The sequence below is a fragment of the Loxodonta africana genome, chromosome 18, assembly GCF_030014295.1.
Source record: "Loxodonta africana isolate mLoxAfr1 chromosome 18, mLoxAfr1.hap2, whole genome shotgun sequence".
Taxonomy (NCBI): Eukaryota; Metazoa; Chordata; class Mammalia; order Proboscidea; family Elephantidae; genus Loxodonta; species Loxodonta africana.
Genome location: NC_087359.1, coordinates 81,403,976 through 81,417,852, shown reverse-complemented (window position 1 = coordinate 81,417,852; position 13,877 = coordinate 81,403,976). Strand labels below are relative to the sequence as shown.

The 13,877-nt window shown below is 36.8% G+C and overlaps 1 protein-coding gene across 12 annotated transcripts in view; it reads right to left on the bottom strand.

The window, feature by feature from the left end:
• Positions 1–1,755: 1,755 nt before the first annotated feature.
• The window catches only part of ZNF624 (zinc finger protein 624), a 73,660-nt gene continuing 61,538 nt past the window's right edge, over positions 1,756–13,877 (bottom strand). For 10 of the 12 annotated variants that reach the window (XM_064271814.1, XM_064271818.1, XM_064271819.1 and 7 more), the window contains one exon: positions 1,756–5,687. In XM_064271814.1, the coding sequence (XP_064127884.1) occupies positions 3,463–5,687 (2,225 nt within the window). In that variant the 3' untranslated portion in view covers positions 1,756–3,462. Of the gene's footprint in view, positions 5,688–7,331; positions 7,409–13,465; positions 13,512–13,877 lie in introns of all 12 variants that reach the window. The other 2 variants (XM_064271824.1, XM_064271822.1) reach the window with 2 other exon arrangements.

Genomic DNA, 13,877 nt, shown 5'->3' with positions numbered 1-13,877 from the left:
GGAAAATAATTTTAAAAGTGGGCACAAAAATCACTAATTATAAAGGAAAAGATTTATCAATTACTATTTATCAAAAGTAAAAAAGTCCTATTCATCAAAGAACACTATTAAGAGAATGAAAAGACAAGCCACAGACTGGGGGAAGATATTTGTAACAGAAATATTTCAAAAAGGCCTTGTATACAGAATATGTAAAGAATCCTACAAATCAACAAAACTGATGGAGATTCTGCTATGGATTGAATTGTGTCCCCCAAAATGTGTGTATCAATTTGGCTAGGCCATGATTCCCAGCATTGTATGATTGTCTACCTTTTTGTCATCTGATGCGACGTCCCCATGTGTTGTAAATCCTACCACTATGATGTTAACGAGATGGATCAGCAGCAATTACACTGATGAGGTCTGCAAGACTAGATAGTGTCTTAGGCCAATCTCTTCTGAGATATCAAAGAGAGAAGTGAGCAGAGAGACAGGGGGACCTCATACCGCCAAGAAAGCAGTGCTCTAGTCAAGGTGGCCTGGGTCATGCACATCACCTAAACCAACGGACACTTTCCATTTCTTACCTTGTCTTAGGTCATTTGATCCTGCTGGCCATTCTGCCCCACCCTCTTGAAGTGCTTGAATTTGAGGTGGGTATGGAAGGTGGGGTGCAGGTATGGTGAGCAGTAGGAGGCAAAGGGAGCAGCCATTAGAATTGGTATCTAGCCATGTCAACTGTTTGACAGAAGACTAAGGGTATTATTTCATGGTCTGATGCTCAAACTTTCCAATCAGAAAGTGGCATGTTAATTGTACCCAAAGTGGATGGGGTTCTTGGTAATAGTTAATATGTTTCACTATTAAAATTTAACACAAATGGTAGTTTTAACCACAGTGTCAAATTATTCATTTATAATGGGAGACAGCTCATATTATTTATCCAATACTCCCTACTCAATATTAAATACTTATCTGGCACTGTCGGGTGGTATCTGATCTTTCCTTACCTCATCATGCCTTGTCTTTTTTGGATATCAGGTCTGTGGTCTGTTATGGCCTCTGGTTTAAGGGCCACAGCCTCTGAGCTCTCATTTTGACTACAGACTTCTCGTAGTCCTCCCAGAACTTCCAAGTCCCCATTTATGGGCCTGGGAGCTCTTGACTGCTTCCTCTCTCTACACGCCATCATGCAAGATTTTGTGAGACTGTACACCAGACCCATCTACCAAGACAACTCCTTTAGCTGCTGTGACCTTTGTGCGTGTGCCACTGAAAGGGAAACTTCTTTATAAGGCTGATCTACAGCTTGGACACACAGTTCCCAGATATTCTTGGACATTTTTCATTGATCTTGAATTTCCATCATCTTTGCACTCTCTTCCAAATGAAACACAGGAGGTAGGGGGAATGAAGTGCTGGGTACCTTCTTTGTAATCTAGGCACCATCAGAACTAATTCCCATGTTCTCAGATCCACAAACCTACCCCCTGCCAACAATGCACTGTATATATAGTATACTGTATACCCAGTACTTAGGACAGTTCCTGACATATAGTAGACACCCAACAAATTAGCTTCACAAGGAAAATAGTCTGGTTTTTTTTTTCCTGTTTGTGCAAATATAACAATACATTGCAAGGAAAAACTTAAAACTACCAAAAAGAAAGTCAAACAAGTTAAAAACACGCTAGATAACCTACCAATCCTGAAACAGCTACCATTTTTTTGGACACCATTCCTTCATTTACCTCTCAAAAGTACACACAAATGTATAATTTTACAGAGTTTTATACCATTATGTGATGCACTTACATTTTTCTGTTTTCAGTCTTTTTATTTTTTTTCTTATTTCCTCATGTCCCATTTCCTCCCTCTCACCAAGGTAACCAACATTAACAGCCTTGCGTATATTCCATACCTGTCTCCATACTCATCTGATCGCATATGCACATATATAGGAGTGGTTATTATTTTAACAAAAATGAAATATTGTATATACACATATATATTACACATCTTTGTAATAAAGCAATTATTCGTCAATACATTGAAAATCCCTGGAAGTCAATCAGTATAGCCTCCAACTCATATTTTAAGTGATTCCTATTCTATTCTATATTATGGACACATCACAATTCATTCAACCATTACCTTATTGATCTGCATTCACTTTTTTCCCAGAGATTTTTTTCCCTCTATGAGCAATATTTCAATAAACATATTTATATGTATTCTTATGTGTTGATGATTTTATTTTTAAGAGACAAATTCCCAGAAGTGGTTCTGCCGGGTCAAAAGGTATGCATATTTATAATTTTAAAATATATTTCCCTGGATTTCTGGTGAAAATATAAGTTGGTACAATCTTTCTGGAAGAGTACATGGTTCCTTAAACTCCACTGACAAAAGATCTCTTAACTTTTGCCAACTCAAGAGGTGGAAGTGACATTCCATTGGTGTTTTAATTTGCATTTCCCTGAGTACTGTTTAGGTTGGGAATCTTTTCATGTGTTAATGGTAATGTGGAGTTGCTTTTCCATGAATACCCATCCAGTCCAGATGACTTAAAGATCAACGTACAAAATAAAGCTATCAAAATCTTAGAAGTTTAGGAATACTACACATACTCTTGGAGAAGAATAGCTAGAAGAATAAACAAATCAGTCCTGGAGGAAGTATAGCCAGAATGATCCTTAGAAGCAAGGATGGCGAGACTTCCTCTTGCTTACTTTGGATATGTCATCAGGAAAGAAGAATTGCTAGAAAAGGATATCAGATGGTCAGTAAATGAGATGGATCGACACAAGAGCTGCAACAATGGGTTCAAACATACCAATGTTTCTGAAGATGACGCAGGATTGGGCCACACTCTGTTCTGTTATACACGGGGTCACTATAAGTTTGGAGCTAACTCGACAGCAACTAACAACAACATGTATAACCTAGTGATTAAAGAGATACTTTTTACTAAAAGAGTAAAGAATATGAAAAGGAAAAAAATAAATATTTTAATTTACATAGTAAATGTATTTTGTGACCTATTTTGCTGAATAAAAAAAGTATAAAGTCAAATTCTAGATTAAGGAAAACATCTGCAACACACATGACAAAAGATTAATATCTAAAACAGAGAAACATTTTCAGACTGATGAGAAAAGAAGACAGGCAAACTAACAGAAAAATAGCAAAAAAAAATCATAGGCAATTCATAGAAGATAATTTGTTGAATGAATAAATTATGAAATCTGGATGAAGGTTTTCATTTGTCCATTATTTTTTTTCCTAGCATAAATCTTTTTATAACCTCTAAGATTTAATTTGATCAAATGCTTTCCCACATTCATTATGTTTGCAGAGTATCTCTTCAATGTTATTTCTTGGTGAATTGCTCCTGAAAATTTCCTCACATTCATGAAATACACAGTTTAGAAGATTCTTCTTGTGGAGTTGACATCTGGATGAATGATTTATTTTTCTCTATATTAATTGAGCTTCTCTCTGGTGTATTCTTTGATGTACAGTAAGGCTTGAGCTACTCCTAAAGGCTTTTCCACATTCATTACATTTATAAGGTTTTTCTCCGGTATGCATCCTCAGATGTACAGTGAAGTCTGAGTTAGTTCTGAAGGCTTTTCCACAATCTTCACATTTATAGGGTCTCTCCCCAGTATGAATTCTCTGATGTAGAGTTAGCTGTGATAAGGTAATACAACCTTTTCCACATTCCTTACACGTATAAGGTTTTTCTCCAGTATGTGTTCTCCAATGCACTGTAAGGTATGAACCCCTCCTGAAGGCTTTTCCACAAACATCACATTTATAAGGTTTTTCTCCAGTATGTATTTTCTGATGTTCTGTGACATGTACCATCTGGCTAAATGCTTTCCCACAGTCACTACATTTAAATGGTTTTTCTCCAGTATGTGTTCTCTGATGGGTATTAAAGCCTGAATTACTCGTGAAAACTTTCCCACATTCATTACATTTATAGGGTTTTTCACCAGTATGCCTTCTTTGATGCACAGTAAGCTGTGATGTATTCGTGAAAGCTTTTTCACACTCATTACATTTATACGGTTTTTCTCCAGTATGGGTCCTCTGATGTACAATAAGGTATGATTTTGTCCTAAAGGATTTTCCACAATCATAACAATTATAGGGTTTTACTCCAGTATGAATTTTCTGATGCTCCTTGAGATTTACCATTTTGGTGAATGCCCGCTCACAGTCAGTGCATTTATATGGCTTCTCTCCAGTATGAATCCTCTGATGTACGGTTAAGTGTGATTTTATTCTGAAAGATTCCCCACATTCATTACATAGATAAGGTTTCTCTTCAGTATGAATTCGCTGATGTATAATAAGAGATGAAGAACGCATGAAGGCCTTTCCACATTCAATACATTTATATGGTTTCTCTCCTGTATGCATTCTGTGATGTACAGTAAGGCATGAATAATTAATGAATGCTTTCCCACATTCATTACATTTATAGGGTTTTTCTCCTGTATGAATTCTCAGATGCTCAGTGAAATTTGCTATACGATTGAATGCTTTCCCACATTCATTACATTCATAGGGTTTTTCTCCAGTATGAGTTCTTATATGTACAATAAGGCTTGAGTTACTTCTATAGGCTTTACCACATTCACTACATCTAAAGGGTTTCTCTCCAGTATGAATTCTCTGATGAACATTAAAAATTGTGGTATTCTTGAAAGATTTTCCACACTCATTACATTTATATGGTTTCTCTTCAGTATGTGTCTTCTGATGTACACTAAGATATGACTTATTTCTAAAGGCTTTTCCACAATCACTGCATTTGTAGGGTTTTTCTGCAGTGTGAGTTTCCTGATGTCTTACAAGTTTTGACTTATCACTAAAAGCTTTCCCGCACTCACTACATTTATGGGATTTCTCTCCAGTTTGAATTCTCTGGTGCTGATTGAGGCGAGCACACTGGCTAAAGGATTTCCCACAGACATTGCATTGATAAGGTTTCTCTTTAGTATGAATTCTCTGATGTACCATAAGAGATGAAGAAGCAATAAAGGCCTTTCCACATTCATTACACTTATAAGGCTTTTCTCCAGTGTGAATCTTTTTATGTTGACTAAGATAAGAGGGTTGGCTGAACATTTTCCCACATTCATTACATTCATAAGGTTTTTCTTTAGTGTGAGTCCTCTGGTGTTGTATGAGTAATGACCTATAGCGAAAGGCTTTTTCACATGTACTACATTTATAGGGCTTTTCTTTATAATTAGTTTTCTTTTCCAAAGTAAGTTCTGAACTATCCCTTATGGCTTTGCTGCCTTCGGTATCCTTGCAGATTTTCTTCTCCAAATGGGTATCGACAATCAAATTTAAATTCTCTGTGAAACTGTCCTCATGTGTTTGGCATTTGCTGTGGGATTCCTCTGTGATAACTTCTGGTTCTGGAAAAAGAACAGATCCAAACTTAAATGCTCTTTGACCAGTGGGAGTGTTCTTATGTGTAACTATTCTTTGATTCAAATGACTCTCCTGATTATTTTGCAATCTCAATATTCTGTCATTCCATTTCCATGGTCCTCCCAAACTGAAATCCCATAGGCCATTCTCTTTGAGTTTTTCCATTATGGTTCCCTGTGATAAGTCTTCTTCAGAAAAATTCTCTGCTAATACAGCATCCTTGGCTGCTAGTTTGGTCTCCAACTCTACAGAAAAAAAAAAAGAAAAATCAAATTACTCTCATTTTCTATATTGGGAGATATCACTAAGCAGAATAACAAAATGAAAATTGTACTATAATGAATACATGGCTTCAAATGTTTGTAAATTGTCCTTGTATTCTAGGAAGAAGGTAGGGCTAAAGAAAACTGGTTGAGCAAACAACAAAAGTAGTAAATTCAATGAGATTTTCCCTTATTAGGGAATATGATATATTCATGATAACCCTCCTGGAATCTAAGTCTCTCAAATATTTTCTCCTTATATCACTCCCTTTAGAGCTAAGTTTCTTTAGAAAGTGTTCTTCATAGGTTGTCTTCACTTCCTTGCTTTCCATTTACTCCACAAATCAGATATTTCTACCCATATATACTTTCTAATTGTTCTTATTCTTTGTTGACTAGCACCTCTTTATGAGGGTTTTCTCAAATTTCCCAGGCAGGGTAGCTTATTCAGGTCTTTGCACTTACCTTTTCATAGAATTTAATGGAAAAAGATAATTTGTGCTTCAAAAAGTGGATTGAGTAACAGATCAAAATAATATTTATAGTTAATGATGTTTCAAATAGTGATAATTACTGGTTATCAAGGGTAGCTCTATAACATTTTATTAGCCTTCCCAGCCTTTCTTGTAAAAAAAATTATACTGTGGGGTGATCTTAGACCTTGTTTGTATATGCAGCTTGTTTTATTTTTTAAAATACTTTTACAATTTTCCAATTTTGTATTCATTTTGTGGTAACTATGTCTAAAATGTTTAAAATTATATTGAATCAAAATCATTTGTGGATGCTAGAATGGTTTTATGACTTTAAAACTAATTATTGAGCAATATATTTTATCTAAGTTATTTTGATTTAATAAAATTTAAATTCCTTTTGTCATAACGTTGCTGTCATTTTTTTTATCATTAAATGTAAATAATTTTTATTGCTGTAGGACATTATATTGTCAGTATCTGATGAATTTTTTCACCTGTTAGAATAGAAGCTATAGAAAACACATCTGTAACTCCAATGTGGAATTCAGGAATTAATAAAGAATTTAAAATGTAAAAATAAAACGGATTTGGAAAGTATAGAAATTTGCTTTAAAATTCACTAAAAAATTATAAAATATCCTTAGGGTGTAGAAAAGTTACTATTTTATTAATTAGCAATTAGAAATGTTCAGCTTTAACAAACATACGTTCAGAAACTTCACTAACATATGTGAGCTAAATCCTCATCTTTTTTGAGTGGAGGTAAAACGTCACTCTCAAATAACAAGAAGAATAAGAAGCAGAAATAAATACTTTTATTTCTAAACAATCACCTTTCTTGAGTGGAAGTAAAATGTCATTCCCAAACAACAAGAAAAATAAGAAATAAAAAGTTTAATGTTTGAGAGAGCTGCACTTTGGTAATGCCAGGCTGGGTAATTTAGAAGAACATTATTGCTGAAAACAATTACAAAAGTTGGGGAAAATAGAGAAACAAAGTCTGTTTATAGGATTTTGAGTTATCAAAGCTTTAAATAATTACAAGGAGAAGGAAACCCAAAAGGGGAAACTTTTCCCTAAAGGCGTCTCCTAAGCTTATAAAAAATGGCTGATAGGATTAATAAGTAAATAGAATTTCTACCAGACTCACAGATTTGAATGCAGGGTCACCAAAGAGCAGAACCCTGCATTTCCCAGGTCTTGGCTCGAACCTTGAAGTTCTATGCCCTAAGAATAAGGAAAAATGGAAACAGACCAAGTCACTCAAGGACTGAAACCCAGTTCATTTAAATTTATAATTGAACTAAGATGACTGAGGATTATTAGAGCTCAGAGCTTAAAAGCCTGCCATTAAAACAAACATGAATCCTCTATAGAAGAAGATTCCATAACCCAGACCCTCAAATTATGGCTATAGGTTTTCATGTTTAATGCCTGACACTTCATCAAAAATAAACAGGCATACAAGGAGACAAAAGTCACATGAAAGAAAACCAAGAGAAAAAAACAGGTAGTAGAAACAGACCTAAAAGAGATCTAGATAGTTGAAGTCTGAGACATGGACTTTAAAATAACCATGATTACTACATTCAAGAAAATAAAAGATGCTCTTCTCCCAAGATGGCAACATACGTAGTCTAGCATCTCCATTCCCCCACAACAATTTTAGAAAAAAAAAGAAAGCAAAGGACACAAACAAAGGAACTGAGGGACTCGGAGATCTAGCAACCAATCGAAGAAATAGCTGAAGGCAGAAGGAAGATCAAGACTACAAGGAAGGAGAATCTTTCTCTCTGTCATTTATGAGAGTCCCTCCAACCCCATCCCCATGTAAACTAAAAGCCACGCTGCAAAATACAAATGGCGAAATGGCTTCCTAGGGATAGGAGAGTGATAGAGGAATTTGCCTTTGCTTAAGTTCTTGCTACTTCAAGTTTTAATATCTTCTTGACAGCAGCCAGGAAAATGGGTCCAAGGAAGAAACTAGCCCCTTCCACTCCTATAAGATAGGAAAATCCTTCTCTCCTTTGCTTACAAGAGCTCCTCCTGCCCTGTTCCCAAGTAAACAATGAGTGGTGGGAAGGAGTAGACAGAAGACAGTATAAGTGAAGTAGATGACATGGTAACTGAACTTATCAAGTCTCAAGACAAACAAGAGAAAAGAAAAAAGAAAAGCAAACAAAGCCAAATGGAATTGTGGGACACTATCAAGAAATCCAACATTAGGATTATGAGAATCCCAGAACAAAAAGACAGACAGAAAGGGACAGGGAAAAAAACAAAAACAAAAACCTCTAAGATACAATGACAGAAAAAATTCCAGAGCTGAATAAGGAGTTGAATCTACAAATCTAGGAAGCCAGCAGAATGAATCCAAAAGGGTCGACACCAAAATGCACTGTAATCAATTTCTCGAAAAACAAAGACAAGAAGAGAGTTCTGAAAGCAACAAGAAAAAAAAAAGTATAATGTACAAGGGGTCCTCAATAACAAGTGTAGATTTCTCCTCAGAGACCGTGAAGGCAACGAGGCAATCGAATGACATATATAAAGTAATGAAGGGAAGGAATTGTCAACCAAGAATTCTTTACCTAGCAAAGTGGTCCTTCAAAAATGAAGATAAAATCAAGATATTCACAGATAAACAAAAGTTGCGGGAATTTGATACCACCAGACTTGATTTGCCCCCACCTGTCAATTTGTCATACTGTCACAGCTTTCACGTTGCTGTGATGCTGGAAGTTATGATGCTGGTATTCAAATACCAGCAGGGTCATTCATGGCAAAGCTTCCAGACTAAGACAGATTAGGAAGAAGGACCCAGCAGTCTACTTCTGAAAGGAATTAGCCAGTAAAAATTTTATGAAAAGCAGCAGAATATTATCTGATATAGTACCAGAAGATGAGCCCCTCAGGTTGCAAGGTACTCAAAAGACGACTGGCAAAGAGCTGCCTCCTCAAAAAAGAGCCGACCTTAATAACATAGATGCAGTCAAGTTTTTAGGACCATCGTTTGCTGATGTGGCTTGGCTCAATATGAGAAGAAAAAGCTGCAGACATCCATTAATAATTGGAACATGGAATGTACAAAGTATGAATCTAGGAAAACTGGAAATTGTCAAAAATGAAATGGAACTCATAAACACTGATATCCTAAGTTTTAGTGAACTGAAATGGACTGGTATTCACCATTCTGAATCAGACAATCATATGGTCTACTTTGCTGGGAATGACAACTTGAAGAGGAATGGCGGTGTATTCATCATCAAAAAGGACATTTCAAGATCTATTCTGAAGTATAACACTGTCAGGGATAGGGTAATATCCATATGCCTACAAGGAAGACCAATTAATTAGACTATTATTCAAATTTATGCACCAACCACTAAGGCCAAAGGTGAAGAAATTGAAGATTTTTACCAGCTTCAATAGTTTGAAATTGATCAAACATGCAATCAGGATGCACTGATAATTACTGGTGATTGGAATGGGAAAGTTGGAAACAAAGAAGGATCAGTAGTTGGAAAATACGGCTTTGGTGATTGTTTGGTTATCTAGTGCTGCTATAACAGAAATACCACAAATGGATGGCTTTAACAAAGAAAAATTTATTTCCTCACAGTAAAGTAGGCAAAAAGTCCACACTCAGGTCATTAGCTTCAGGGGAAAGCTTTCTCTCTCTGCCCGCTTTCTGATCAGTCTTCCCCAGGACTAGAAGCTTCTCTGCACAGGGACCTGGGTGCAAAGGACACGCCCTACTCCCGACACTGCTTTCTTGGCTGTATGAGGTCCCCCACTTCTCTGCTTATTTCTCTTTTTTATATCTCAAGAGATTGCCTCAAGACACAATCCAATCGTGTAGATTGAGTCCTGCCTTACTAACACAACTGCTGCCCATCCTCTCTCATTAACAACATAGAGGCAGGATTTACAACATATAGGAATATCACACAATACTGGGAATTAAAGCCTAGTAGAATTGATACACACATTTTTGGGGGAACACAATTCACTCCATGACATTGATAGAAATGATGCTGCAGATCGCAAGATAGAATTTTGCAAGAAAGGCTTCTTCATTGCAAATACCTTTTTTACCAACATAAATGGTGACTATATACATGAGCCTCCCCAGATGGAATACATAGCAATCAAATCTACTACATCTGTGGAAACAGACGATGGAAAAGCTCAATATCTTCAGCTGGAACAAGGCCATGGGCAGGCTGTGGGACAGACCATCAACTGCTCATATGCAAATTCAACTTGAAACTGGAGAAAATTAGAACAAGTCCATGAAAGCCAAAGTATGACCTTGAGTATATCCCACCTGAATTTAGAGACCATCTTCGAAATAGACTTGATGTGTTGAACACCGATGACTGAAGATGAGGGTAGTTGTGAAATGACATCAAGGACATCATGCATGAAGAAAGCCAGAGGTCATTAAAAAGACAGGAAAGAAAGAAAAGACCAAAATGGATGTCAGAAGAGACTCTGAAACTTACCCTTGAATGTCAAGTAGCTAAAGCAAAAGAAGAAATGATGAAGTAAAAGAGCTGAATAGAAGATGTCAAAGGGTGGCTCTAGAAGACAAAGTAAAGTATCATAATGACACATGCAAAGACCTGGAGATAGAAAACCAAAAAGGAAGAACACGTTCGGCATTTCTCAAGCTGAAAGAACTGAAAAAAAAATTCAAGCCTTGAGTTGCAGTATTGAAGGGTTCTAGGGGGAAAATATTAAAAGACTCAGGAAGCATCAAAAGATGGAAGGAATATACAGAGTCACCGTACCAGAAAGAATTAGTTAACATTCAACTATTTCAGGAGGTAGCATATGATCAGGAACCAACGGTACTGAAAGAAGAAGTCCAAGCTTCACTGAAGGCAACTGGGGAAAAACAAGTCTCCGGGAATTGATGGAATACCAACTGAGGTGTTTCAACAAACAGATGTAGTGCTGAAAGTGCTCATTCATCTATGCCAAGAAATTTGGAAGACAGCTACCTGGCCAACTGACTGGAAGAGATCCATATGAATGCCTATTCTCAAGAAAGGTGATTCAACCGATTTCTGAAGTTACTGAGCAATATCATTAATATCACAGGCAAGTAAAAGTTTGCTGAAGATCATTCAAAAGTGGCTGAAGCAGCATAACGACAGGGAACAGCCAGAAATTCAAGCCAGATCCAGAAGAGGATGTAGAACGAAGGATGTCATTGCTGATTTCAGATGGGTCCTGGCTGAAAGCAGAGAATACCATAAAGATGTTCACCTGTGTGTTATTGACTATGCAAGCATTCAACTGTGTGGATCATAACAAATTACGGATAACATTGCAAAGAGTGGAAACTCTAGAACACTTAATCACGCCCATGAGGAACCTGTATGTAGATCAAGAGGCAGTCATTTGAACAGAACAAGGGGATGCTGCGTGGTTTAAAGTCAGGAAAGGTGTGCGACTGGGTTGTATCCTTTCGCCATGCCTATTCAATCTGTATGCTGAAAAAATAATCTGAGAAGCTGGACTATATGAAGAACGGGGCATCAGGATTGGAGGAAGACTCATTAACAGCCTGCATCATCCAGATGACACAACCTTGCTTGCTGAAAGTGAAGAGGACTTGAAGCACTTACTAATGAAGATAAAAGACCACAGCCTTCAGTATGGATTATACCTCAATATAAGGAAAACAAAAATCCTTATTACTGGACCAATAAGCAACATCATGATAAGCGGAGAAAAGATTGAAGGTGTCAAGAATTTCATTTTACTTGGATCCACAATCAACACGCATGGAAGCAGCAGTCAAGAGATCAAAAGATGCATTGTATTGGACAAATCTGCTGCAAAAGACCTCTTTAAATTGTTGAAAAGCAAAGATATCGCCTTGAAGACTGAGGTGCACCTGACCGAAGCCATGGTGTTTTCAATTGCCTCATATGGGTGCAAAGGCTGGACGATGAATAAGAAGACTGAAGAATTGATGCCTTTGAATTGTGGTGTTGGCAAAGAATATTGAATACACCACGGACTGCCAAAAGAATGAACAAATTTGTCTTGAAGAAGTATAACCAGAAGGCTCCTTAAAAGCAAAGGTGGGGAGACTACATCTCACATATTTTGCACATGTTGTCAGGAGGGATCAGTCCCTGGAGAAGGACATCATGCTTGGTAAAATAGTACATGAAAAAGTGAAAAAGAGAAAGATCCTCAATGAGATGGACTGACACAGTGGCTGCAACACAAGCATAACAACGATTGTGAGTGTGGCACAGGATCAGGCAGTGTTTTGTTCTGTGGTACATAGGGTCGCTATGAGTCAGAACAGACTCGATGGCACCTAACAACTGCACGATCTGCTTTACAAGAATTACTAAACAGAGTTCATAAGATGAAAAGGAAAGGTTACTAGACAGATAATCAAAGCTGCATATGAAAAATAAACAATGACCATCATCCCTTGGTATCCACAGGGGATTGGTTCCAGGATTCCCCTCCCCCACCATACCAAAATCCATGGATGCTCAAGTCCCTTGTATAAAATGGCACAGTATTTGCATATAAGCTATTCAGTTCCTCCTGTGTATTTTAAATTATCTCTAGATTACTCATAACACATAATGCAATGTAAATGCTATGTAAATAGTTGTTATACTGCATTGTTTAGGGAATTATGACAAGATGTGAGGCCAAGAATGCTCAAACAATGGGTGCTGGAGGGAGACCAAGGGTCTGTGAAATGGCGGGAGGCTACAACAGGGTATTCTTACACATCATTTCATTTGTGTGCATTCAGCATAGTGCTCAGTGTGCGGCAAATTCAAGTCTTGGTTTTTGGAACTTTTTTTTCCCCTGAATATTTTCAATCCGTGGTTGGTTGAATCTGTGGATAGGGAACCCCCAGATATGGAGGGGCAACTGTAAGGACTATAGAACAAAAAAAGATCATAAACATAAAGGCAGGCATGAATGGGAAGAAAAAGAACAGAATAAGCAAGACACATAGAAAACAGTTAGATGGTAGCGTTCAACATTATGTAATTACATTACATATAAATGGACTGATACTCCAAAAGAAATACACTGTCATATTGGTTTAAAAAGAAGGAAATCTAACAATACACTGCTTATAAGAGAAACACATAAAATACAAAGTATATAGAAAAGGTGAGCATGTATGGATGTAAAAAGATATACCATGCCAATAACACCAAAAAAAAAGGATGCTATAGTAATATTAATATCAGGCAAAATAAGCTTTAAAGCAAAAAGCATTACCAGAGATTAAAGATGATACTTCATAATGATAAAGGGTCCAATTTACCTGGAAGATATAGGAGTGCTAACTTTGTATTCACATAATAACTCAGCTTCAAAATACATAAAGCAAAACTGATGAACTAAAATAAGACACAGACAAATCTACATTCACATGGGGAGAATTTTTTTATATATAGTTTTTATTGTGGTTTAAGTGAAAGTTTACAAATCAAGTCAGTCTCTCACACAAAAACTTATATACACCTTGCTACATACTCCCAATTAAAAAAAAAAAATTTTTTTTTTTTATCTCCCAATTACTCTCCCCCTAATGAGACAGCCCGCTCTCTCCCTCCACTCTCTCTTTTCGTGTCCATTTCGCCAGCGTCTAACCCCCTCCACCCTCTCATCTCCCCTCCAGGCAGGAGAT